General features: G+C 50.6%; 3 protein-coding genes across 7 annotated transcripts; all 3 read right to left on the bottom strand.

The window, feature by feature from the left end:
- Positions 1–122: 122 nt before the first annotated feature.
- LOC308182251 (platelet-activating factor receptor-like) lies at positions 123–5,122 on the bottom strand. Its single transcript, XM_080566525.1, has 2 exons — positions 4,488–5,122; positions 123–3,479 (listed from the first exon to the last, which is right to left on the bottom strand). The coding sequence occupies exons 1-2, from the start codon at positions 4,584–4,586 to the stop codon at positions 2,466–2,468; spliced, it is 1,113 nt and encodes a 370-aa protein (XP_080422651.1). The 5' UTR covers positions 4,587–5,122; the 3' UTR covers positions 123–2,465.
- Positions 5,123–5,553: 431 nt separating this feature from the next.
- On the bottom strand, positions 5,554–6,747 carry TMEM35B (transmembrane protein 35B). Of its 2 annotated transcripts, none has more exons than XM_080566829.1 (3): positions 6,592–6,747; positions 6,025–6,205; positions 5,554–5,951 (listed from the first exon to the last, which is right to left on the bottom strand). In XM_080566829.1, exons 1-3 carry the CDS (start codon positions 6,697–6,699, stop codon positions 5,821–5,823), a joined length of 420 nt encoding a protein of 139 aa, XP_080422955.1. In that variant the 5' UTR covers positions 6,700–6,747; the 3' UTR covers positions 5,554–5,820. The 2 variants fall into 2 exon arrangements, with proteins under 2 accessions (XP_080422955.1, XP_080422956.1); XM_080566830.1 differs by having other exon boundaries at positions 6,025–6,202; positions 6,592–6,737.
- Positions 6,748–10,724: 3,977 nt separating this feature from the next.
- Positions 10,725–25,500, bottom strand: SFPQ (splicing factor proline and glutamine rich). 4 transcript variants are annotated; one of them, XR_013941773.1, is made up of 12 exons: positions 24,741–25,500; positions 24,288–24,476; positions 23,890–24,191; positions 23,684–23,779; positions 22,306–22,502; positions 21,924–22,008; positions 21,539–21,656; positions 21,269–21,317; positions 21,068–21,189; positions 12,060–12,104; positions 11,715–11,789; positions 10,725–10,794 (listed from the first exon to the last, which is right to left on the bottom strand). XR_013941773.1 is itself a non-coding variant. In XM_080566818.1 (11 exons), the coding sequence occupies exons 1-10, from the start codon at positions 25,395–25,397 to the stop codon at positions 12,084–12,086; spliced, it is 1,836 nt and encodes a 611-aa protein (XP_080422944.1). In that variant the 5' UTR covers positions 25,398–25,500; the 3' UTR covers positions 10,725–11,789; positions 12,060–12,083. The 4 variants fall into 4 exon arrangements, 2 of the variants coding, with proteins under 2 accessions (XP_080422944.1, XP_080422943.1); XR_013941774.1 differs by having other exon boundaries at positions 10,725–11,579; XM_080566818.1 differs by having other exon boundaries at positions 10,725–11,789.
- Positions 25,501–25,785: the final 285 nt, after the last annotated feature.

The following is a 25,785-nucleotide window of genomic DNA, read 5'->3' on the forward strand; positions in this document are numbered from 1 at the left end:
CACCCCAGTCCATAGGCATCCCTCCATCCCATCGGCATCCCCCCCCAGCCCGTGGGCACCCCCCCAGCCTATAGGCATCCCCCCAGACCATGGGCATCCCCCCAGACTGTGAACATCCCCCCAGCCTATAGGCACCCCCCCCCAGGACCATGGGCATCCCGCCCCCCAACACCTCCCCCGGGACCCCGCTTGCCTGCCCGGGTAGCGCTCCGGGGTCTTGGGGCTGCCCACGAGGGGCTCAGCCTCCCCCGGGCAGCCGCGGGGCCGTCAGCAGCCGCCCGCCCGCAGAGCCCCTCGCACCGGGCGGTGTAATTTGCTAATAATAATAATTAAGGCGCGTGCGGGTTACAAGTGCAGCGGAACAATGAGCCGGTTAACGCCTCGCTGCGCGCGGTGGCGGCAGCGACACGGCGGCACGTGCCCGGCCCTGGCATCGTGCCCTCCCCGAAGCCACCCGCTGTGCTGGGGCAAGAACATGGCCCAGAGGAGCTCCTGCGGCTCGGTTTGAAGCAGCCGTGTCCCAGCGCTTCGTGTCCGTGTCCCGGGACGGCCGTGTCGCCAGGCAGGTCGGCACAGCATCTCGGCACTCAGCAGCCTCGTGGTCCCCATCGCTGTCCCACCCCCGCTGAGCAAACCCTTGGGGGTCACCAGAGCCCGAGCTGGGGCTGCCCAGCCCCTGGCACACAAGGACCCCCCCCCAGTAATCCCATTACACCCCAGGCTGGTGAGCCCCAGCCCTCGTCCAGCCCCGCAGCGCCGGTGCTTCCACCTGGCACGGCAGCTCCTGCGTGCACGCGGGGAGCAGAGCTCTGCCCACCTCGCTGAGAAGTTACATAAAAAGGATTAATATTTAATGCGTGCTCCAAAAGGAGAAGAACGGGGCGGGGGGGTGTCGAGCGTGACTGGGACAGCCCTTACTCCAGAAGGAGAATAACGGGGTGGGCTCAGCGTGCAGCACCAGCGTGGCTCTGCTGAGACAGGGCACCGCAGCACGTGGAGACCTGCTCCGTCCAGCCTGGCCACGGGGCTCGGCTGTGCCCCAGAGCTGAGCACCCAGGTGCTGTGGGCATCCCAGCACCCTGAGAATATCCATGTCTGGGTCTCCAAGCTTCAAGATTGCACGTATTTCTCTTCAGCACGTGGAGACCCCTCTCCCCCAGCTTTGCTGTCCTGCAGCCTTTAGTAAATCAGAGTCCCCACCCGGGTGCCCACGTGTTTGGGGTGCAGCAGCTCTGCCCAGGGGAGCACACCCATAGGGGTGCATCCGTCCCTCAGCGGGAGCAGCACAGCCAGTGAGCACGGCTCCGTGCGGACACAGTGACCAGGACACAGGATTTGGGGTGCTGGGGGCGCTGGGGGGGTCTGAGGCCATGCGGTGCCAGCAGGACTCCCCCCAGCCCTTTTGCCCCTGCCTGATGCCTTCCCTTTCCTTCCAAAGCTCTGAGCACACTGAGAGCCCTGTGCTGGGGGGTGACACCCCCAGGAGGGGGGCACCCGAAGCCCCCGCGTCCCCCCCATCCCCACCACCGGCCCCTGCCCCTCGCCGCCCTGAATCCCACCCGGCTGCGCAGCGCCCACCGCTCACCTTCGCACCGTGCCGGGGAGGCAGAGCTGAGGCAGCAGCAGGAATGAGACAGGGCTGGGAAAACACCATCTTCCGCCCCTGCAGACGCCCACGGCCCTGCGCCGGCTCCGCCGCCCCCGCTGAGCGCGAGGGCTCTCCGGGGAGGCAGCGGCGGCGTGAGCGGGGCTGGGGGCTGCGCTGCCCACGGGCAGGGCACCGGCACCCCGGGAGGCCTGCGCCCAGCAGGGGTGGGGGATCGGGGGGGCTGCTGGGCCCCCCGTGGGTGCCGGTGCAGGAACTGGGTGCGTGGGGATGGGGGTGCCGGGGGGATCCCCCTGCCCGGCTCTGTCCCATCTGCAGGAGCGGCCGGTGCTGCTCGGCGTGCAGCGCGGCGCCCCGCCGGCAAAGAGACTCGGCAGCCGTTGGCTCGTTCATTTTTAATCCTGGCAGGGAGCAGGCAGGATGCGGGCGTGAGGATGGGAACGCCGCGGGATGGGGCCCCAAACTGCCCCCCCAGGCAGCCCAGCTCAAAGCGTCAGTGTCTTCATGCGTATCCCTGCAGGATGGAGCCCCCCGGGAGGACCCCGCACGTCACCCCCCGTCCTGTCCCACCGCAGCTCAGCCTCTCCCCACCCTCGCTGGGGAAGGCGCCCTCCTGGTGCTTGCAAACGCTGGGTGCAGAATCCGTGCGAGAACGGAAACCGTGGGCCGTGAGCGCGTGGGGATGCGCCGAGAGCGGAGCAGGGGTGGACGGAGCGGGGGCGTGCAAGGCAACAGCTCCCCCCTCGCCTCTCCCTGCTGCTGGAGCTGGTCCCAGCCGTGCCCATCGCCCTGCTGGGGACCCCAACCCTCTGGGACCACAGCAGCGGTAGGGGGGCAGGACCCCAGCAACCCCCAACCGCTACGAGGAGGTGAAGGAGGATGCACGGACGCTGGGCACGGGCACGTCGGGGGCCGGAGGGGAGAGCGGGAGGCACCGGGCAGCTTTGCGCAGGGTCCGGCCCAGGTCGGCCCTGAAGCGCCGGATGCAGAAGCAGTAGACGAGGGGGTCGAGGCAGCTGTTGAGGCTGAGCAGGGCCACGCTCAGCGCGTGCAGCACGTCCAGGGCGGCGGGGGGCCCGCAGGGCGGCACGGGGGGCCGGCTGCCCACCCAGGGGGCCAGCGTCAGGTGGTAGGGGGCCACGCACACCGCGAACACCAGCAGCATCCCCAGCACCATGGCGCGCGCCTGCAGCCGGTGCGAGCCCGGCGAGGCAGCGGCGGGCGCCGATAGCGAGCGGGCGACGGAAGCGTAGGTGCCCAGCACCACCAGGAAGGCTGCGGCGAAGAAACCCACCATGGCGTAGGCGTAGGCTCGGTGCCGCGCGTGCTGCTCGAAGCAGGTGGTGGCCCCGGCGCGGGCCGGGAAGGTTTGCCGGGCGGCCAGGGTGGGCACGGCACAGCCCAGCCCCAGTAGCCAAGCCAGGGCGCAGGCCAGCGCGGCCCCACGGCGCCCGGTCAGCGGCAGCGCCGGCCGTGCAGCCCGCACGGCGCAGTACCGGTTGAAGCTGATGAGCGCCATGAAGGTGACGGCGCTGTAGGTGGCCACGTAGTAGGCGGCCCCGGCCAGGCGGCAAGCGGCCTCCGAGAGCAGCCAGTCCCCCCCGGCCAGGTAGTAGGGGATCCAGAGGGGCAGGGTGAGGTTGAAGAGGATGTCGGCCAGCGTGAGGTTGATGAGGTAGATGCGGATGGCCTTCCTCACCTTGCCACTCTGCAGGAACACCAGCAAGGCCACCAGGTTGCCCGGCAGCCCCACGCACAGCACCAGGCAGTAGACGGCCGGCACCAACACGAACTGCACCGGGTCGCGGGGCACGCACTCGCCGGGGAGCTCTGCCGGCGGCAGCCCCGGTGCTGAGCCGTTCATCCCGGGCTCCTGCAAAGACGGGAGGACAGTCAGGGACCTGCAGCACATGGCGGGGGCATTGGACCGGGTGGGACAACTCCAACCGGTGCCTACAATTGCTCAGCACCGGACACAGAGCTGCCCCGTGGGGTTGCTGTCAAACAGGATCAGCTCTTCCCCACCCCGAGGGAGCTGACGGGCTCCGGGAACCATCCCAGCCCCCCCAGCCGCATGCCCCCACGCCGCCAGGCAGCCGGGGGCTCCGCCAGCCCGGCGCTCCCCGGGGACCGGCAGGCGCAGCTGCGCCACGGCCCAGGGGCAGAGCCGCAGACGGCGGCACCCGGAGGTGCTGAGCTGGCTCCAGCTCGCAGCTGCGGGGCTTAACGCCGCCTAACGCCGCCCTCGCAGCCGTGAGCTTGCTGGGGGCTGCACGAACCCCTCCAGCCCTGCTGCTGCTGCAGCTCCCGCTTCTTCCTGCTCCCAGCGCCCCAAAATCCCCGTGGGGAAAGTCACCCAGCGGCTCAGGGTGCGTCGGAGCACAGAGATGACGGTGACGGGGAGGGGGGCACCAGCACGGGGCAGGCACCCCCTTGTTCCCCAGTCCTGGACACGGAAAAACCTCTCTCTGTTGCAATTCCTGTAGCCCAGGGCTGCAGCAATTTCACCTCTCATCACGGCCTGCCCACACCTTGCCGACGGCTCTGAGTCACCGAGCAGGCGTCTTCCAGCACAGCAGGGCCAGATCCGGTGCACGCAGCACCCAACGCCGCGCCAAGGCACGGAGGGCTCGGGCTGCTGAGCAGGTGCCATGCAGGGCTCATCCCAGTGGGCTTGAATTATTTCGCAGAGCCAGTGCAGACCCCAAAAAATCCCCCAGCTCCCTCCCTCAACACTCCCCTCTTCCCTTTCCTTTTTCCATCGTCGTTGGCACAGGGATGCATCTGCCCATGCTGCACCCCATAACCAGGGGGTCGCCCCAAGCTCCCTCCCATCCCCAGCTCAGCACCACGCTGCGGACATGTCAAGGCGCTCGCTTACCCCGTGTTCCCTCCGGCTGCTCCTCGCTGCCTGGCCGAGCCGGGCTGCTGGAAGCTTTAAATGCTCAGGGCGGGCTGGGGGAGGCAGGGGACGCCTCATTCCAGCCCCCCCCCGGGCCCATGTGGGGGTGAGAGTGTGCGGGAGGGCAGCTGGAGCAGGGAGGCACCTGCGTGTGTATGTAATGGGGGCGGCCACGCTGGAGCCATGCTAAGACCCCCGCACCAGTGCTGGCTGGGGGCACGGGGGTGGTGGTGTCTGTGTCCCCCCCAGTGCCCCCGTCCCTTTCCAGGGCCATTTCCCAGGCCCCACATGAAAGCAGCGGAGGTCAAGTTTCTGCACTCAGCAGCTGAGAGAAGGGGGGCAACCAGAAAGGGATCAAAGCAGGAATCTGCCTCCTTGTGCTTTTGTTTGCTTCAAAGGGGGATTCAGCAGGAGCAGAGCCCGAGGGCCCCCCCAGCCCTGCAAAGGGGACGCTCCCCCCTCCCTGCTGCCTTGGGACAGGGACCCTGTCCCCTTGGTTAGTGAGTCAGATCCTGGTGGTGGCACTGGGGGGTGCTGCACCTCTCTGAGAGCCTCGTCTCACCTCAAATCTGTCCCAGCTGCTTTGCTGGAAGATGCACGGGGTTCAGATGTGATACTGGGCTTCTGCCAAGCTGCCACCACACAGTGCCCATCCCCCAGGGGACTCAGTCTGTCCTGGAGAACAGATGGGTCCCTGCAGACCCGGCCCCACTGGAGCAAGACCCCCAGAAGCACCTGCCTGAGCCCGTCCAGGCACAGGGCTTGAGGGACCTTGGGGCTGCTCTCACCCCGCTGGGTGCGCAGCAAGTGGCCTGGCACATTGCAGGGTGGCTCCAGACAGTCGCAGGGCTCCTGCCCCACACAGGTTCTCGTTGCTGGCTCTCCACCCCGGTGTGCTGCCCACATATTTTCCAGTCCTCACCCCCAGGTGCTGCTCCGGGATCCCACCAGCCTCCCCTCCCAGGACTCAGGGACCTCCCAGCCTCATGATGTCCCCTGCAGCTCAGCATCAGGGGAGGCAGAAACAAACAGTGGAGGCAAAACATGAAAAAACAGAAGCTTTATTCCAAAATATGAAAGCCCCCACGAGAGCCAGCGCCAGCCTGGCATGGAAGGACCCGACCACCTCGTGCTGGTTCAGCCCTGGAGCGGCAGCAGTGCCATGGTGGAGCCACGGCTTCCATCCTGCAGCGCCCTGCTAGCAGCAGGGCCGCACCACCCAGCAGCGCCACGTTACCTCGCAGCCCCCCAAAACACCACAGGGGTCTCGCCTCCCTCCATCCATCTGTCCGTCCGTCCTTCCTTCCTCCGGTCACTCGAATTTGGGCTTGGCGGGGGCTCCGTGGCCGCGGATGTTGAGCAGCAGCAGGAGGCCGAGGCAGAGCGTGGCGGGGGCGCACATGGCCAGGGGCTCCCGCAGCACCAGCAGCGTGTAGATGGCACCTGGAAGAGGGGGTGCAGGAGGCGTCAAGGGGGGTGCTGGGGGCCACGAGCCCCCCGCCCCGCCGTTTCTCACCCATCATCACGATGCTGAGCACGAAGTTGCTGATCTCCTGCAGCAGCTGGGGGCCGACGGCCAGCAGCAGCCCGGCCACCGCCTCCACCCAGCCGACGGCCGCCAGGTACGGGTCGGGCTCGGGGGCGAAGCCAAAGTCCTTGAGGGGAAAGACCTCAGCGAAGCGGACGAACTGCGCCTGCTGGGGACGGCGAGCGGGGCCCAGCTCCAGCTCCGAAGCCCCCCTCAGGCTCCAAAGCCCCCCTTATGGCTCCGAAGCCCCCCTCAGACTCGGAAGCCCCCCTTGAGCTCGGAAGCTCCCCACAATCTCCGAAGCCCCCCACAATCTCCAAAGCCCCCCCTAGGACTCTGAAGCCCCCCTCAAGCTCCAAAGCCCCCCTCGAGTCCTGAAGCCCCCCTCAGGCTGTCCACGAAGCCCCTTTCAGGCTCCAAAGCCCCCCTCAGACTCTGAACCCCCCCCCTATGGCTCCTAAGCACCCCTCGAGTTCCAACCCCCCCCCATGGCTCCGAAGCCCCCCTCAGGCCGCCCCCAAAGCCCCCAGCCCCCGGGGGCCGGCTCCCCCTCACCATGTGCCGGTGCACGTCGGCCGAGAGCCGGTCCGTGAGCTTCACGGCGCCGGCCAGGAGGAAGAAGAGCCCGAGGAGGACGCGCAGGGCGGCGAACACCGCCGCCATGGCGGCCGCGGGGCGGGGACGGCGACGGGGGCGGCGCGGCTCGGCTCGGCTCTGCCCGGCCCCGGGAGCCGCCTCACGGCCTCGACCCCGGGGCTCGGCTCCGCACAGGGCCCGGAGCAGGGCTGGGGGTTGTGGGGGGCCCGGAGCGGGGCTGGGGGTTGTGGGGGGCCCGGCCTGGCAGCCCACCTCCCCCCCCCCCCCCCGTACCCCGGGGCCATGCTGCTGCGCGGTGCCGTTGTGGTAAACCACGAATTATTTAATTTTCAAAGCCCATAAACCAAACGTGTTAAAAGCCAGTGAGGGGAAGCAGCGCGATGGCGGGGGGCATCGCCTGCCCTGACCCCACGCTCTCGCTCGGCTCCCTTGGGGCGCAGCAGATGTCGGTGCGGAGCTGCGCCCTGCGCTGCTGGAGCACGAGCAGGCAGCCCTATTGTCTAGCAGAGCCTCTCGGGGGAAAAAGAGAAAAATAAAAGAGCCCAGACCCTGACTGAATAATGGACTGAGGCGCTGAGGGCCATAGCACATGGCGTGCGGGGTTGTGTCGTTGCTGCACGAAGCCCTCATCGTTTCTCCAGGCCCATTGTTAGTGCGCGGGGGGAGAGGAGCGCAGCGAGGCAGCTCCTGAAGAAACCATTTTCTGTTAGCTTCAGGAGAATTTGCTCTTTTCCTGCGACAGCAAGGTCTCACCCGCCCCCGAGGCAGAGCAGGGCCCACTCAGGCACAGGCCGAAGCTGGCTGTAGTTTCTGTGCAAAAGTGCAGCACCATTGCATCATCTGTTTGCTTCCCCTCCCGGACCCGCACGTTTGCCTTCCCCAGGCAGCCAGCACCAAGCACGGGGCACCCACACCATGGTCCGGCTCTGGGGGGGGTCACAGCAGCCACAGGACAGGGCAGGGTGGCACCAGTGGCACCACGGCTGTGCCGGTGGGCACAGCCCCTGCCTGCGGGAACACCCGTCCTACACCCAGGGGTGCTGGAGGAGCCGGGCCTGGCTCACAGACCTGGAGCAGTCGGTGCCCCCAGGGACACCCGTCCTGCACCCAGCAGCGGTGGAAGAGCCAGGGCTGGCTCGCAGACCAGGAGCAGCCGGTGCCCCAGGAGCCCTCTGATGCACGTCACAGCAGCGAGTGACTCAGAGCCGGCTGCCGCTCACCCAGCTCTCTCTGTGCAGGAGGGAGAGGAATAAATAACTCGCCCTGCCTCGGTGCAATCCTACCCCAACGGGAAACATCTGCACACAAAATATAGTTCCCTCTTTCCCCAAACCCCCCCCAGCCCCAGCTGGGACTCTTCTATCTTTAGATTTATGAGCCCAAGCTCCTCCTATGAGTCATTCATCATTTGTCCATAATAAAATGTCCTCCTGGGTGGCAGAACTGTCCCCCCCCACCACAGAAGGCTGGAACACGGTGATGTGCCACAGGTTCACTCGTTCATTTCATAAATTCAGCAGGACAATGCCCTGCTTTCTGCCCATCCCAGCTCTAAACCAGCCCCACACCTGACCCCTGGGGTACTCACACACACACAAGCTTTATTCCCCCCCTTGTACCCCCAGGAATCGCAGCCCTGGTGCCGCTCCGAGGCATCTCAGGCTGAATTGCAAAGTAGATAAATACAGTGGCTGTGACAGGGCTCCACCACCATCCGTGCCGTGCATACCGGCCCTCAGCCTCTGATGTTTATTACAGGAGCTACTTAGACTAATGAAACATGCAGTAGGACCAGGTAATCAGCTTCACCAGCCAGCAAACAATAACCTGCTGGCATGCTGCCCAGATGTTATGCCATATATGCTCTATGCTAGTCATCTATCAGGTGATGATATAATGGCCTACACACTGATGAAAAAAGCAAGGGCTTTCTGCAATTCTCCAAAACACGCGCAATTTCAATACAAAAAGCAGAACACCGTTTGATTATAAAAGGAGTTGTAGGAGGGGAAGTTCATTTAGAGTGCTGGTACCACTTTTAGGCTTAAAGTTTCACATAAGCTGCTGCAACAGGGGAAACTAAATCAGGACAAGTTACTGGAAAATAACAGAATTTGAGGAAAAAAAGGCTGCATGCGGCTGCAGTAGCTGTGGAGACAAGACAGTGAAACCCACCCACGTTCCTGCCACTACGGGCCTCCACTGCTTTGAGGCAGCACTTCCCTCACCAGCGAGACACCTCCTAAAGGCACAGAATGCAGGGGGCTCCTGCTTTCCAAGGCCATCCTCAAAGCGCTGTTCCCAAGAGCATTGCAGTGCTTGATCCTTCCCAGCACGAGGTCAGAGGGCTGCTCAGCCTCTGCGGCAGCTTCAGCACTGCACACGCCACAGTGCGTCATTTCTACAGGTAACTGACCACACAGCTCTTCAATTCCTTCCCTCAAGGCTCCTCCTCAGTCAAAGCTAAGGTCTGAATTAACAGGTGAATAACTTAATTTTTAAACTGTGTGCAGTACTTAATGAATCCTGCAGCGGAACCTAATTAAGATTGAACCTGTCAGCTTGTTAACAGCATGTAATGCAGCACCTTTTCCATCGCACCTGCCAGCAGCTGCAGCATGGCTATCGAGGAACCACAGAACCTCTTCTCTAAGAAGCCTCTTCAAAATCTGGACAATAGCATGAAGATGTCAAATCAATGAATGAATTCTCTCAGACTATCCTGTACCTGATTGCATGAAAAAGGGAAAAACAGCAGATAAAAGCTTTTAACGCAGCATCCACCTCCTGTGCTGTAAAACTCAGGCACAGTGAAATACCAAGGCACCCCCTGCTGCTGCTCACCCACTCACAGCAGCTTGCAGATGCCTGCAGCTCGATTTCTTTCCCTCTATAACCATGCCTTGAGACACACTCATGACTGGCGTGGAGCCACAGGGCTGGCAGTCCAGCAGCTGCTCATCTAACCAACTCTGAATGCCTGATGAGTAGAGGTGGGCACCAGGGCTACTCATCTACACACACTGCTACAAAACAATATTCTGAGTCAGAAATGATGCAGTAGCAACCAACACTATTAAGTAATGAAACCTCCTCAGTTGGATGCAAGCAAACTGTATTTAAGACAAACCAGAATACATTCCTGACTGGCATTTGAAGCACAGGTGAACTTGTTCCCAGCCAGACACTAATACTTCCTCAGTGAACACCCAGGCACAGCTCAAGTGCTGCACGCAGCCTTGCCGCATTCAGTACAATTAATTTTGATCATGGTAATCTCACAACAGTTCCTAGCCAAATGTTTGTGACTTCGTCTGCTGTAGGGGGTAACTTTGTTATAATGCAACTGTATTAACAGAGCCTACTGTTGGCCTATTTTAAACACATTAGCAAAAACTACTTGATATTTAAACAATGGATTATATTTAATAAATGACAGCAGGAATTATGCATGTGCACAGAGTGGCTTTACAGCTGTCTTCAAGCAGTAAAGCAATTTGAACCCTGGAAATCTGTGCTTCAAGTGCTAAAAACAGCACTTCTCTGGCTTTCAAGGAATTCCAACACTGGCAGCTCAGGCTTAATTACTACAGTCATCACTGAGTAAACTATTACAAACCAATCAAGCATGTGTAAACATTCAGAAACCTAATATATAGAGCAGTACACAGAACTCTGGAGATGGGGGATGGAGTGGGTGAAACTTCCAAAACCTCCTAGGGGTAAGAGTAGTTTATAAAAAAAAAACCTAAGTCAGTCATTTTAGCAAAAGCATACACGGCTACACACTGGTCAGGAATACATCTGACCCCCAAACTGAAACAGTCCAGCTACAAGAATAAGTCCACAGCATATTCCCAGCAGAAAAAAAAATATTGTATTATATATTTGTTATAAGTGTGGTTGTTTCCTATGCTTCTCAGTGTAGAACTGGATCCAATGACCCAAATCCATCCTTACTCCACCGCTCCAAGCACATTCTGCATCACCTTCTACAGCCTCATTTGTGGCAGTGTTTCTCAAATGCATCCATACTGCATTATGCTCAACAACTTACTGAATACGCGCCAGAATAAAACAGAAGTCATTAAGAAAATTTAAATATTTTATTTGTAAAAATCAGTATGTTCCTGGCTCCTCTTCACTGCATTTGGACTTCTTCTGCAAGTGAAAACCACAGAGTTAGCAAGAACTTTAAAATTCCACCAGAAATCACACACAATGACATGGAAAGGGAATCAGTGCATCACACAGAAAAGGTCATGCACCTACCAAATAAATACTCTCTAGGATCATAAGTTCTTACATCAGACTCAAGATAAAATGAATAACATTCATGTTTTCATCTACCTCTAAAGATCAAGTGGCTTTGTTTTACTACCCCAAAAACAAGGGCAGCAGTGACAAGTTGCACAGGATTCAATAGGAGTTCACCAATTGAATCTCGCTGGTTTCACATCTTACAGGTTCAGCTGTGGCATAGCTAAGCATTACTTACCCCTCACTCTTGTGTTAAGGTACTTTTGCATGTTGCTCCTCACACAAGATTTAAAATATCTGAAGCTCCCCCTTGTAGTTTAAGTAACAAATCAGAGGGAAAATTTCATTAATTCCAGCTCTGCAAGTTAGTTTATTTCCCTAAACAGCTGTTGGCTTGCATTCTTGTATGCACTAACCTATCTTGCAGGTAATTTTGAAAGTTCAATGTTCATTAACTATTTCAGATAAGTAGCACTTATAACAACTTTTAGCTAGATTAACATATAAGTAGCTGCTTTATTCCTCTGTTTCCTTGTTGACCTATCACTCCATCGTATTCACACTCCTTCCATTTGAGCCTTAACTTAAAAATGCTTATTTCTTGTTTAACCACCTACAGTGTTCAGATGACAGTTTATTTGATGCTGCAGGGCTGAAAAGCCTCAAACAATGGTTAGATCTTGGCTCTACAAAAGAAAGATTCATAATTTTTATATAAAATTGAGATTAATAAGAGGCAAATTCCAGGCAGGAACTACCTGACATCACAGAGTGATGCACTGCTCTAACAGATCGGTAACCTAAGGACAGCATCTACTTACTTGTTCACTTGTTTTCTTGGTCCATTCACATATCACTGGACATCGTGCTGGATGTGCTCATGCTCGGCTCCTGAACTAGAAAAATATTCACAAGTTTTATTTACAATGATTTTTAAATATTTTGTACAAACCCACATCTAGAAAGGTGTTTTTAACCACTGCTCTCAAGATATCAAGCCCAAATGGAGTCCAGGTACTAAACCCCACACCTCGAGAGCAGGGTACTAAGTTCTACCTTATACATTTCACATATTCACTAATTCAAAGTTACTTCGTGACTGAACATCAAGTGTCCAAAGGCCTTTATTATTTCACCCATACAGAACAAGACAAAGTTATGCTTACTTCCAATGGATGAGCACTCCAGTTTCACTCAGCTTGCATCTTCACCTAAAGGATAACAATTGAAGTTATTATTATAATACACAGCAAGTTATGACCATTTCAAAGCTAACTTAAAAGCAAAGTTTTAAGATATGTGGACTGATTAGTTATGAGGGGGAATTTACAAATTATTCCAAAATATTAAGTGGAAGAATAAGGGGCAGAAACAGACTAGCCTAAACATTTGTAAAGAGGTGAAAGAATATGCATGTAGTTGCCTGAAGAACTGCACCTTGTCTGAGCACAAACCGTAAATCACCAGTCTGAGTACAATGAAGTTTGATTGCAGCCAGAGGTATACTATCCCTTATGTGAAGGCATTAATTTTATCAAGCTACTTCAACTATTTTAACCTAGTGTTTCCTGTGCAATGCCCTCTCTTCCTTCTGCTTCATGAAGGAGTGCAATGTCCCTAATTCCTAGCAGCCCTCAGTTCAATAGTCCTAGAAGTGCTTCAAAAGCCAAAGGAAGACACTATTGATTAGCATTGTCAGTCGACTGCTTTTATTCTAAGCAAGAGATTCTTCCCTTCTAAAGACCCACCCTTTTACTATAGCTAAGTTGAGGGCAAACTGCAATAGTTAGCAACTAGGGAATGTAGTAGTACAACATTCTGTGCACACCTCTAGTTGGGAGGCAAATCACACTACGGCCACAATGTGATTTGACCAGGTAGGGACAAGTTCAAGTTTAGTCTCAAACCCACCACCTGGGTTTTATCATGGCCCTCAGGAGCAGAAGTATAGTATGCACATTTTGTTTTCTATGCCATAGCAACAAACACCATGCATAAGGGATACTATATCTTTGTGCATCCTTTTAACACTCCAGATTCGCTTATAGGCACACTCCTCCCAACCCTCCCCAGTTAGCTCTTCAGTACTGGTGTTCAAAAGCAACATTTATAGAGATGGGGTATTCACAGACCACTGCGGGATTGCACAGCCAAGTCCTAACATGTCAATCATTATCTAGCAGCAATGACAGAAGTGGGAGAAGGCCAATCCTCCCTTTTTATTTTTTCCTTTTCCAGTAAGCAGCTATTTAAGAGCCCCACTAACTGGCATGGAGAGAGAAATCTGAAGCTAATTAGCAGATTCCAAACTTGCTAGTAGTGGAAGAAGCGAAGTATTTACCCAGAACAGCATAACTTTTTATGCATCCTTTCCAACATGCTTAGCCTTATTTAAGAGAATGGAACAAAACACTGGCCTTCCTGATCATGTCACTGCAGCTGGCAATGATTAACAGAGACATGCAACCCCATTACTGCTGAAGTCCTAAAACTACTCACAGGCCTCAGTGTTTAGCTATGGGGAAAACTGCAAGCAAATCAACACTTTGTATGCTTAATGTTACAGTAAAGCCCCCATACACACTATGCTGTGCTCTCTCCTGACAGCACCAGATTCTGGATCTGAGGGCCTAACAGGTACGCATATGTATTCTGACACCACACTTCTGAGCTTCAGATAAGCTTTAGATAAGCTTTTTTGAGAAAAAGTGTATTTCACACACAGGTATAAATTCAAGATGAAACACAATGCAAGCACTTTAATGTCATTTCTTGGTACCCACTTGTTACAGGCTGGCTTTTAAGTTATCTACCACACCAAGTTTCATTACTGCAGACAGTCAGAGCTAGTATGAGACCCATGGTTCAGTCACAGATTGCTTGCTCCAAGAGTGTCAAAATCCTACTAGTTTAAGTATGTAGAACAAAGCAGATGTGCCAATAACCCCTCCACGACATTCCTACAGGTCAAGTATCCAGAGCACACTGGAAATACTAGTTAGATCTGAGCACTGGTTTAAGGATTAGCAGTTCAGGTTTGCTACATGACAGTATGCGTACTGTCATTAGTTTTGCTACTGGATTCTAGTCACAGATTAAGAGTAAGCCATCACCAAAAAGCCGAACTGAATGTGACAAATGGTGTCACTGCTTGACTAGCTGGAGTTCAGCTACACTCACTGTGGTGTAACCAAAGACCTGATATTATGATCTTAACTTTAAGGTGCAGCTGCTTCCAATGGAACATTGAAAAGCTAACTACAGCAGAGGGCAAGGCTGTCCAGCAGATCACCTGTTCACCAGCAAGAGTCTTTTCTGGAAGGTAACACAGAATGGTCCAAAATACCAGGAATGAGTATTGCAAGGCAGACCTTTGCAGAACAAGGGGGAAAAACACATTACAACACCTCTGAAATAAACTGATCAGACAAGAGGCTGGATCATGTGCTGAAACGAGGGACCTTGAAATTCAGGTTCAAGAACTAATGCAAAAGAGCTGCAGATCAGCACGTCTGGATGTCTGGAAACATAAGCATGTTTATCCTGAAACACTACATTCAGCATTTTTAGCAATGAAGAGTTTAGAATTACATCCTCGAGACTGATGAAAAATGAAATTGCGCATTACACTACCAAGATGACTAAGAGGCAGAAATACAGAATCTCACCACTAGAAATTAAAGGCAGAGAAATATGGTATGCTTGTCAATCAAGGATTAATTAAAGACAACTGAAATTTCCAATAAGCTCTACCAAACTTTTTACAGGGATATTCGTTCAAGCACTCATTTGTATGTCCTGAGAAATATTCCCAATCAGTCTTAAAGCTGGCCGTATTAGTGAGCTTTGACTATCAGTTCACACAGGGCTAGAGCAGTGATTACTAACACATTTCCTACCGAGCCAAGACTCTACAAAGGGATGCACTGCAGATGGGCCGCTTTGTCACTACAGAAAGTTTAAACGATGCTTTTCTAGGCACTGATAGCACCTAGTTGACTAGTTAACTGAGTGTAAGGTCACATTCCCTCTTCCCCACAGAGCTTGTCTAAGAACATCTTCGTTACATCGTAACTCAGAAAAATTCACACAAGCCGAGTCATATGTACAAAGGAATCGGGTCTGAAAATACTTATCTAAGAATCACAGTAAGTTGCTTATTGACTCTGAACAAGACAAAGCTTAACACCGAAAACCACGCAGCTTTGATGCAAGTTTAGCATACAGGTATGAAGAGTGCTGCACTGTAATTCCACAGTCAGAAGTGTGATGTCAGAATACCCACAGTATAAGATTACATAGAAAGTCACCAAGTTATATTATATTGCTTGTTACCTACCTGTACGCAGTCGGCAATGAGAATCTTGGAGCAAGCAGGAATACTACATCCGGGTCCTAATGTCCATTGCCATTTGTGGTACTACGTTCCTCACAGTTATGAACTGCAGAAATGCTGGCTAAGTGCAGTTATGTAGCAGGCCACTAGTTTTAAGTGTAAATTGCAGTCTCAAAAACTCCAGCAAAAACTTGCTGCCACAGTAAATGGTTGCCAAGGAGAAGCCAAGAATTTTTCTACCACAAAAATACCACAAAATCTCAAAAGCAGATTCAGTTTCTCGTCAGCTGTATAAATGATTAGTGTAATGTGTCTACACCAGAAGATAAGATTATTCTGTATTCATTTCTGAGGAAGCATGAAGATATGAATAACGATACCAGTTTCTACATGCTGCAGTTTTTAGATATCTAAGTGTCAAAATGGGCTCAATTTTGTTAAAGCAAGCTAAATTGCAACAGCCAATGTCCTCCAAGTCCAGTACAAAAAGGTGTTGTGCGCCAGACCATCCAAAAACAGGTCTGACCAACCAAGCACTTTTCTGAATTGTTTTAAAGATTCAATTACATCAATCTGATTTTATGAAAAAAAAAAGTCCAAAACCTCATAGGAACAGATCAAAGGAACATAACCGTCTCACCTCCCACATTTAGTAACTTTATCAGATTTTAAAATTGACATGTTTGCCAGCTTTTAAGACACCACCTTTAAAAGGTCTTGAAATCGAGTTGGCTATTTAATTGTCTGCCTGTTGAATACATGCAACTCAAAGCAGAACTTTAGAGTTTTAGAAATTCTGCTTATGCAGCTACAACAAAGCTTCATTTAATCAAACTTTCAGATGTTTTGAAAACTGCCGATTCTTTTATAGATTTACTGGTCATGGTTTTGCAACTCATCGATTTTTAGTACCTAGCAACAGTAGCTTACATACAAAACAGGGGTACCAAGAGAGAACCTCTGAAAGGTACAAGGACATCAGCATCCTTCACTCTTCAAAGTTACAGAGCTACAAGAGAACATACTTTAGGATATGCACCAGCATCTCTTTAATAAAGAATGACATGTAATCTGAAAAATAAACTGAAAAAATTAATTTAATGTTTACGTTCAGAATTCCCCACCTCAGACACCTTCACTTTTTGTGGGTGTCCCACGAACACCCTGCAGAAAACATATGCATTATTTAGGACTACTTAAAGCAAATTGCAGTGGGACTGCCGATTTTTAGGCTAAGTATCCAATACCAGTACTCCCAAATACCTGGTCTGCAGTTTAGGAACTGCCAATTCGGGATTTCCTGAATAGCAATTCATTGTCTTAGCATGTTATCAACATCCACACTTTTCTGGGAAAATAAGAAGCATTCACCAAACCAGCTGAGTCACTATTTAGTGCACTGAATATTCCAAAGTCAGTGTTACCTGTTATCAGCATTTCACAGCCTGCTACTTTTTCATTTGAGGAGTAACAGCACTTACAGTGAGTACTTCAAAAGCGATCATCCGCACTCTAAGATACTGCAATCTGACAACTTTTAACCACAGAGAAAATTTAGCATAGAATTTAGAATTAGCCAATGCTTCGCACAAGGAGTGGAAAGATCTTTGTAAGGTTAAAGCTACTCACAGAATGCTCAGTAGTTGGGCAGTGGCATGAAGGTACAGCCAAACTAAGTTTACCTACTTTGTGCCAAGCAGGTTGATGTATCCTGCATTAACACCAAGGCATTTTATGCTGGGAAGTCACGTTCCCAGCTCATCTGGTACAATGTCATAATAAGCAAAGCAACTACCTTATGAGTCCAGAATGCTTTGAAATTCTTCTGGGGCTTAACGAAGTTAACAGCAAGCTAATGAATTCATCAGACCTACAAAACAGCCTTGAAGGGAGTTTATTTGTACTGTGCAGTATTAACTGTTAGCTCCAGATTTAGATACTGCTTTTGATGCATTACCTCCACACATCAATAATAGCAATAACCATCGTGCAAGAATGCTCGTTTCTCTGTATTTTACATACAGGCATTTAGGATTTACCCACCAGCTACAAGACTTAAGACTAGTTCCTGTAGGCCCCATAATACAATTGAATTCTGAACTATGCAAATTAGTCCACTCAATTAGCATGAGGACACAAGCAAGTTACAAGTATGAATTAGCAGGTTCTCCCCTCATCACTCAAGTAGCACTTCTGGTCTTTTTGCCAAGCAATTTCAGGTAGATATACAATACGGAGCAAGGCCAGATCCTGGAATCTAAAACACCTTAAGAGCATATAAATATCTCAGTAATAATCCATAAGATAGGAAGTCAGTCAATACAAGTCTTTCTACGGATTTATTTTAAAATAACCATTGCTAAGTCTTCCGCTTAAAGACTTAAAAAAAAAAATTCCAAGCAGTAACTGCCAAGGTGGTAAGTGCTATCATCCCACCACCCATTATCCATAGCTAAAATATGAAATTCGTTACATACTGCATTACTTGCAGTGTAGCTTTCATGACCATTATCTTACAGCACCTGCAAGATTTCCATTTGCTTCCTTATTGCAGCACAATTAATGTTTAAAAAATCTGCACCTACTGGAAAGTTAAGCTACTGTTTGACCCAGTCTTAAGCTAGAGGCATTATGGGAAGAGATCTCAACTCTTCACTACAGTTCCACACCCTGGTCTAGTTTGACCTCTGTGGCAAGACTCTTGGGTTACTGCTGAAGGTGTGGTATTTAGCCTCTTAATTTAACCATGAATGGCAAGAAAAGTTACTACATTTAGTTTTCTATTTATTTGAAGCACAGTAAAAAAAAGTTGGTACACTTTGGGAATTCAGTGGCACAAGGTACACTGCCATCAAGTTAGGGACGTTATACATCAAAAAAACAGCTAAATTTGCTTTGAAACACTGCATTACATAATTAAATTGTACTCGCCCAAACAGACCACTTACAAATATTAGGTCAGTAAGTTTCTAACATCCATAAAAACGTAGCTTTCTTACTAAAATGCAAGAATTAAAAAGTTGGTGTCTAAACAAGACAGACAAAACAAACTGGAATGAAACTACAGGTCACATCTAAAATCGGGGCTTTTTGTTTGGGCCTTCATATTCTTCTCTCCCTCTACCATATCCTGTTGGCGTTCCAGGCCCCATTCCTCTAGGACCCTGGCCACCCACAGGCCCCGCACCTCCCTGCCCAAAGCGTTCAGGACGCTATTGGAACAGAATTAACAGTTCATTATATGTAGTTGATGTCCATGTGTGTTAAGTATATATTTTTAGAAGGTTCCGTAGTCAAGGTTCGTCGATACAATCACCATTGAGCCGATCCACAGGTACCGGGAACATAGAAAGGAAAAAAGGGTAATTTAAAAATTAGTTTATTGTAATACATGCCTTGAGGTATGTTCCCACTTGATGCATTCTCATACATCTGTTACAAAGAACAGATCCTCCCTGTAGTGCTAGAAATGTAAGCATTAGTGCAGATGTGAATTAACAACTTTTCCAAATGAGCTCTAGCAATTTTCAACCAAGTTAATGCAAATAGCTTGCAAACTTCTCACCTTTAGTGCAGTAAAAGCTTAGATTACACCACTGTCATTTCCAGTAAGCCTAGCCAGAGAGAGTATCTTCAGTTCACTGAAGTACAAGCTGACATTCATAAAATGTCATTGTAAACAGAATGCCTACTCACCAGTTAATGGCATGTGCTGCAATAGAGACCATGTGCTTTTCAAGATGGGGTTAAGACTACGGTCTGCTGACTAAGCTGCAGAGGCCTTAGGCAGTGATCAAAACTGATAGTGAGCACTACTGGATTACAAGAAGAAAAAAATGTGAAAAAGCTCATGACCAGTGATTTACCTAACCAACGCAACTGCTCCATCAAGAGACTTGCTTTTATTAAATCCCACGTATTCCGGAACTGCTGCTGTATATGCAAAATGTGTTCAGAGAGCTACAATTTATTCAGTGTTTCAGGTTAGAGCTTATGCACAAAGGGTTCTGTGCATCCAGTCAGTGTACCCCCCCACCCCACCTTCACCACATTCACTCTTGGAAAATTCACAACTTCAGTGTTGAAAGCCTTCACACCAAGATGTAAAAGCTAAATTGCCCTGCAATAAAGCAGAGGCTTCAGGTATTTTTGCCAGTAGCTGTAAGTTGCATGTACTTCATTCAGATACTGTATATCAGTAGGTGTGATCAGCATTCAATCTACAGAACTGACAAATTATAAAGTCAAAGGTAGCCTTAAACTTCATTTCAAGCAAGTTTTCCACTACCGAGTAACAGAACAATGGTAGGTTGCTTGTTACAAAAGGTACCTGCAACCAAAAACTTTTACTTCAAGTTCTTGACTTCTGAAAGTTTGTTTCAATCCTTCCAAGAAAGGTATTTCAGAAATACTACCTGGGGTCTTTCTGCCTAAATCACGGCAGCTTATGCCTACCTCCAATTCTGTTTATAAAGATAGCAGCCCAGTAACTGTGACAGCACTGTGTGGCAGAGATCCCCATCCTAAGAAACGCAAGGCAGTTAAACCATCTTACTGTCACACATTTTGACCATATCATGTTTTCAAGTATTCCCCAAATTCAGCATGCACCTGTACCAGGAATTTCAGGAGAAAAATATGCACAGCATTTACCACAGACTGCCTAACTATTCATTGTGAACTTCGGAACTGCCTAAATACATCAGTAGATTATAGATACATTAAGGCCACCGGCACTGTCTACTGAATCGATGAGGCTCTGCAAAGTTATGATTCCAAAGATACGGTTCCCATAAAAACAGAAGATATTTGACAAGCTACTATGGTAGCTCACCAAGATAAGCCAGAGGCCTAAGCCCACCCAAAAAAATCATTTACTTCAGCTTGTGCAACACAGTACACCCTTTACGAGGAGGGTGAAAGCACGCTAGCATCACCGCCTAAACCAACATAGATTTCCATTATACTCATTAAGCATTTCTTTAATCTATATCGGTATTGCTTCAGTGTGATAACACCAAGCAGGCTCAAAGCCCATTCACACGTATAGTGTGCCAAAAATAGTCATTTGGAAACATACCTCAGAACATGAGATATGCAGGAGCTTTAATAAACTCTACCTATAGTCACACCCAACAAAGGAAACAACAAGAACAGGCTATCATTCCTGTGTGAGCCAGGAACCACAAAAATGGCTACAGCCAAGGATCACTGGAACATGCCTAAAACCTAAAAAAAACCACAGCATTTCTGCTTTTCTGTGGCAAACTTCAGCATACAGAGTAAGTGATATGCTGTTCACCATTACTTAAGTTAATCTGCTGCTTAAAGAAACATGAGCACAGATTTTTGAATTAACAGCATATCCATACCAACACGCATCAATTCTAACTAGGCTTGGAAGGGCCAAAAGAAACACAGCATTAAACTTTGGAAAGGAGAACAAAGATCTCACTTGTCCATACACAATGTCAAATTACTGAACAGCTAGTATGTTATTTTAACTCTGAAAATTGTCAGGTTAGCTAGAACTTGTACGAATCCTTCCAAGCCTAACTATGATGCAGAATTTCTGAAGTCCAATAAAGTCAGAGTTAATTGCAAATATGCTTAACAGCACATTTGAATTCACTTACGAACAACTTCCAACTGTGTAAGCTACCATAATGGTTAACTAAACTAGTACTACATACTGCCAAACTAGTCTTCCATGTTAAACACCTGACAAGAAAGTCAGCAGTTAACAGTGATATTTGCACAACCATCCGAGCACAGAACTCAATTCCCAACTGCAACATTTCCCTTGTGCTAAACTAAAGCCACCACAGGATACATTACCATGTCACTTCCCATCATAGAACCACTCATGGCTGCTTGGCCAACTCCTGGATTAGCTTCATAACCTATGCCGCCACCACCTCCGAGAGGTGGAAATTTCTGGGCTGCAGAAGCATAAGGATCTAAGAAAGAGAAACATATAATCATATTCTGGCACTTTCTAAGGTAACCACATAAAGCAATTATTTAAAAATTCTTTACCTCCCATGTTCATTGTGGTGGCACCACCCATTCTCATGTCTCTCTCCCTCTGCGTAGAAGAAACAACTTTTAGCACAGAATCTTACTGAAATCTGTACCTTTCAGGAGATAAAGCACACATACGGCCCACAACTATCATTTCACTTACGCTAAGACATCACATCATCTAACCTAAAGGAAGCAAAATGCATCAGTCTCAAAAACATCCAAAGAATTCCAGAAATCCCCAAGCACAGTAACATATCCAGAAAATACCGTGTTTTCACTTACTGGATCCATGTAACCCATTCTACTATAATTCTCTTCCCTCTGTCTTCTCATCTGTTCTTCCATCTCTCGCTGACGTATCATCATCTCTTCTTCTCGCCTGCGACGCTCCTCCTCCTGCCTGATCATCCCAAAGCAGACCATTAAACTACAGGAGCAACGCTTTCAACATCTCATCAACATCACACGTATGAGCAATTTAACACTTCAGCAGAAGAGATACCATATGATGCTTAAATACTTGAGGAAAAAAAAACTTACACTGCAGTTCAATTTCTCATATGCAAACTGAAGTCGCAATGGAGGTTCTTGACAAAATAAAAGTTTTCACATTTAGTTTAAAAGAAGCAGATGTACAACTGAAAAATCCTGTAAAAGCCAGACCAACCTCAGCTGGATTTCCTTGCGTTTCTGCATTTCTTGATTATGGAGTTCTTCCATACGTCTCAGTTCCTCCTGACGCCTCATAAGATCTGCAGAAACCAAGCTTGTCAGCAGCTGTTCCACAAACTCAGACTTAAATTCAGATTTCAATTAGATCAACCTCATTTATACGACAGCAGACAATATTTATAACCCTATTTTTAGGTATACTTCATTTAATTTAAAACTGAGAAACCACAATTCTCTTTTCTAAGACTGAAACTACCAACCTCAGGTTCACAACAGGAAGCATGAATTCATTCAAAAAACCATTAAACAGTCAGTCATACATTTAAGCTGGCATTCAGAGCAAAAAGCATTTAGAGACAGAACTCAGAGCCAATTACCTTGACGCAAGAGGTTTGCCTGATGCTCATGATAAGCATCTTCCATCTCACTTTCAAGTTTGTCCTTGGCATCTTTCATGTTTTTTGCCACTTGTTCTCTCTGCTGTTTTTCCATTTCATCTAAAGATTTCCACCTCTGGGAATATTCAAATTCAAAACTGCCAGGCTGAGCAAAACGGGGAGGAGTCTCTCTTTCCCTGGAGAAAGGAAGATACTCAGTCAGGCTGCATAAGCCTGGAAACTGAAGGTCAATAAAAGACCACAGGCAGAACAGCCAAAGTACTAGGGAACATCAAAAAAAAACAAAACATCAAAATACGACCTCAATGATGTAATATAAAGCTTGTTTTGACAGAATGGTGAAAACAGTACAGGGTCTTATGGATTTAAAGAACAGCATTTAGTCCACAGACTACCAAACGCAAACGAGGAGACTGCTGCACTATATCACATCCAAGCAAATCTCTCTGCTTCCAGTTCTACTGCTTGTTTATCCTGTTCTTAACTCCCTCCTCAAAACACTGCTGGTAACTGCCAGCTGCAAAATCTTCAAAGACAAGACCTTTGCCTAAATAGCTCTTCAGAACACCTGGATATGGAAAGATGAAGTTTTCAGTACCAACTTACTGGTTAAAGAAGAACTGTAATATTTATTTTAACTTAACTAGTCCTCAAAACACCTGACATCTCATTCTGTCACATAAAGTAACTAGAGTTAAAAATTCAGTAATTAATGCAACAAAACTAGAGAAATTTAAGAACTTTTCATGCATTATCAATTTAAAGTACTTTAAGATTTCAGGAAAAACACTGATCTGCATTGTTTTCAAAGACATTGTTGCTAAGCTGTTTATAGCTTTTGATCCTAACAAGCCATTTTGAACACACTTGTTTCAAGACCCACAAGATCTTCCCTCTCCACTCCCTTTGGCGATCTGAAAAACATTTCTATAATAAATAGGCTTACTACAGAAGTCTTAACCTGATGTTACTAGAGGAAAGACTCATCTACCACTGCATTTTTCATGTGCGGCAGTCAGCCTCATAAGGCAAATCCATGGGGAACTTTATTAGTTAGGAAAAAAATTAAAATTGTAGTTTTCTTACTTTAAGTAATAAACAATTTATTGTTCCCTTTCACATCAACATGTTATGTGCCTTAAATAAGATAATTTTCAACAACAGTATGAGCAAACAACTGAAGTCTAATTTAAGAGCTGTGCAGGTACACTTACCAAAAAATATGTTAAAAGGCTGATATTTATGCACTGTTTCTTTGGAACATTCAAAGCCAGATTTGAAAAACTGCTAACTCTTTCTGAGTCTGGGATCACACTATGTTATTTATATACTGTTTATAACAAAAGATAGTGCCTACTTTTGATACATTGGATTCTTCTGAGCAAGCTTTTCTGGAAGACCATCTTCATCATCCAGTTGTTCCAGTGGTTCCACAATAACCGGCCTAGGAGTGCTGAACACAAAATACACATTTTACATAGCAATCTCCACTCCGAAAAGCTAGAAGCAACTGACAACTCTATGCAGCTTAAAACTAAAAATCCTAGGGAGCAAAACACTTACGTTGTCAACAAAAACACTCCTTCAGTACACCGTTCAAACGCTTTTCGAGCAGCTGGCTTTGATGCAAACTCAACAATGCCTTTTCCTGTTGATCTACCTCGATCATCTACAATCACAACAGCTCTTTCCACTGGACCAAACTGGGAAAACGCTTCCTCGAGTAACTCGTTGGAGACATAAGGTGACAGATTACGCACTGAAAGAGCAGCAGCATGTGTGGCAAACCGAACACGAAGCTGTCGACCCCTCATAGGGGTATCATCCAATTCTGCCTTCGCGATTTCTGCAAGAGCTCTGGATTCCTGAGGGAAGTTTAAGACCCAGCTTTAGAAAATCACGTTACAAATTACTATTTCGGGAGAATTTTAAGGAGGTGGACGTACAGTATGAAAGCCTACCAGTTTAATGAATCCAAAGCCTTTCCCTTTGTTGATAAAAACCTCTCCTGGCTCCCCATACTTGGCAAACAACCTCTTAAAGTCTTCATCCGTTATATCAGCAGGCAAATTCCCCACAAACAAACGGCAGCGCTGAGTATAGGTCTTCTCCCCGGGCCGCCTCAGAAGCGAGAGATTCGCTTTAAAACCCTACGAAGAAGCAAAGCGGTTCGAGCCATCCCTGCGTGACCGCGGCCCCGCAGCTCCCCAACCGGGGGGGGCAGGCCGATACGGCCCCGTGGCTCCTCCGAATCCCCTCAGGCGGGCTCGCCCCGCGGCCCGGCGTCCCCCGGCCCCGCTGCGCCCCCCGGCCCCGCGCTCCTCCCCTCAAAATGGCGGCCGCGGCGCGCGGGGCCCCCATGGCGGCCGCCGCCATCTTGTGGCTCGGGGAGGGGGGAGGGCGCCATGACTCACCTCGTCCGAAAGCTTTTCGCCTCCGCCGCCTCCGGCCGGGCCCTGCTGCGACGAGAGGCTCTGCTGTCCCTGGTGCTGCTGCCCGCGGCCCCGCGGCTCTCCGCCCGGCCCGCCGCGGTGGCCCGGCCCGCCTTTATGCGGCCCGCCCGGCCCCTGCTGGGGTCCGCCCGGCCCCTTGGGCCCGCCGCCGGGCGACTGTCCTTGGCCTTTCTTAGGGCCTCCGGCCGGCGTGGGGCTGGGGCTCGGCTTGGGCTGCGGCTGAGGCTGCCCCCCGGGGCCGGGGGGAGCTGAGGCGGGCGCGGAACCCTGCGCCTGCTGCTGCGGCGGCTGCCCCGCGGGCAGAGCTGCCGACGGAGGCGCCCCAGGTCCGGGTTGGCTGCCGGCGGGCCCCGCCGTGGTAGAGGCGGACGAAGAGGACGAAGGCGGCGGAGCCGAGGTCGACGCGGGCGGCTTCGGCGGTTCGGGCTTCGGGCCGCCGCCCGGCGGGCCGCCCGGGCCCTGCGGGCCGCCCCCCATAGGCCCGCGGTTCTGGCCCATCCCCATGCCGGGCGGCGGGGAGCGGAAATCGTGGTTGGGGCCGCCGCGGCCACCGCCGCCGCCTCGCCGGTGGAAGCCGCCACCGCCGCCGCCACGGCTACGGAACCGATCCCGCGACATGGTGGTGGTGGTAGAGGAGGAGGAGGAGAGGCGCCCCGGCTGCTGCTCCTCGGAGCCCGCTGCGCAAAATGGCGGCGAGCTAAACGGCCTCGCCGCCGCCTTTGTCCGCCTCTAATATACCTTCCCCGCCCCCGGAAGCCGCCCCCTAGTCCCCGACAGCCAATCGCCCGCCGCGGGGATGAAGACCGATAGGCCGAGTGGCCAATCGCGTGTCCCTCTTCCCCTAACTCTTTGATCTTATTGGTAAAGCGCCTGCCCTCAGCCGATTGGTTCATTTGACCGCCGACATAGGGGAACGATGATCCGTTAACCTCCCGCGTGCTGATTGGGCAGTTTGAGCGGCGGGAGGCGAGCTTAGGGCGGAAGCGCGGCTCCTGATTGGCTGCCC

The sequence above is a fragment of the Anser brachyrhynchus genome (assembly GCF_964034855.1).
Source record: "Anser brachyrhynchus genome assembly, chromosome: 24".
In the NCBI taxonomy this organism is placed as follows: domain Eukaryota; kingdom Metazoa; phylum Chordata; class Aves; order Anseriformes; family Anatidae; genus Anser; species Anser brachyrhynchus.

Excerpts from the sequence above, each read along its gene's own strand:
- SFPQ (XM_080566817.1), bottom strand. The coding sequence starts at position 25,397 with ATGTCGCGGGATCGGTTCCGTAGCCGTGGCGGCGGCGGTGGCGGCTTC. Across the intron at positions 23,780-23,889 it reads GGAGTGTTTTTGTTGACAAC|CACTCCTAGGCCGGTTATTG; the intron begins GTAAGTGTTTTG and ends TTTTGTGTTCAG. Across the intron at positions 21,190-21,268 it reads CACCACAATGAACATGGGAG|ATCCTTATGCTTCTGCAGCC; the intron begins GTAAAGAATTTT and ends TCTCTTTCTTAG.
- LOC308182251 (XM_080566525.1), bottom strand. The coding sequence starts at position 4,586 with ATGAGGCGTCCCCTGCCTCCCCCAGCCCGCCCTGAGCATTTAAAGCTT. Across the intron at positions 3,480-4,487 it reads GCAGCCGGAGGGAACACGGG|GAGCCCGGGATGAACGGCTC; the intron begins GTAAGCGAGCGC and ends CCGTCTTTGCAG.
- TMEM35B (XM_080566829.1), bottom strand. The coding sequence starts at position 6,699 with ATGGCGGCGGTGTTCGCCGCCCTGCGCGTCCTCCTCGGGCTCTTCTTC. Across the intron at positions 6,206-6,591 it reads CCGACGTGCACCGGCACATG|CAGGCGCAGTTCGTCCGCTT; the intron begins GTGAGGGGGAGC and ends CGCCGTCCCCAG. Across the intron at positions 5,952-6,024 it reads GCTCAGCATCGTGATGATGG|GTGCCATCTACACGCTGCTG; the intron begins GTGAGAAACGGC and ends CCCCTCTTCCAG.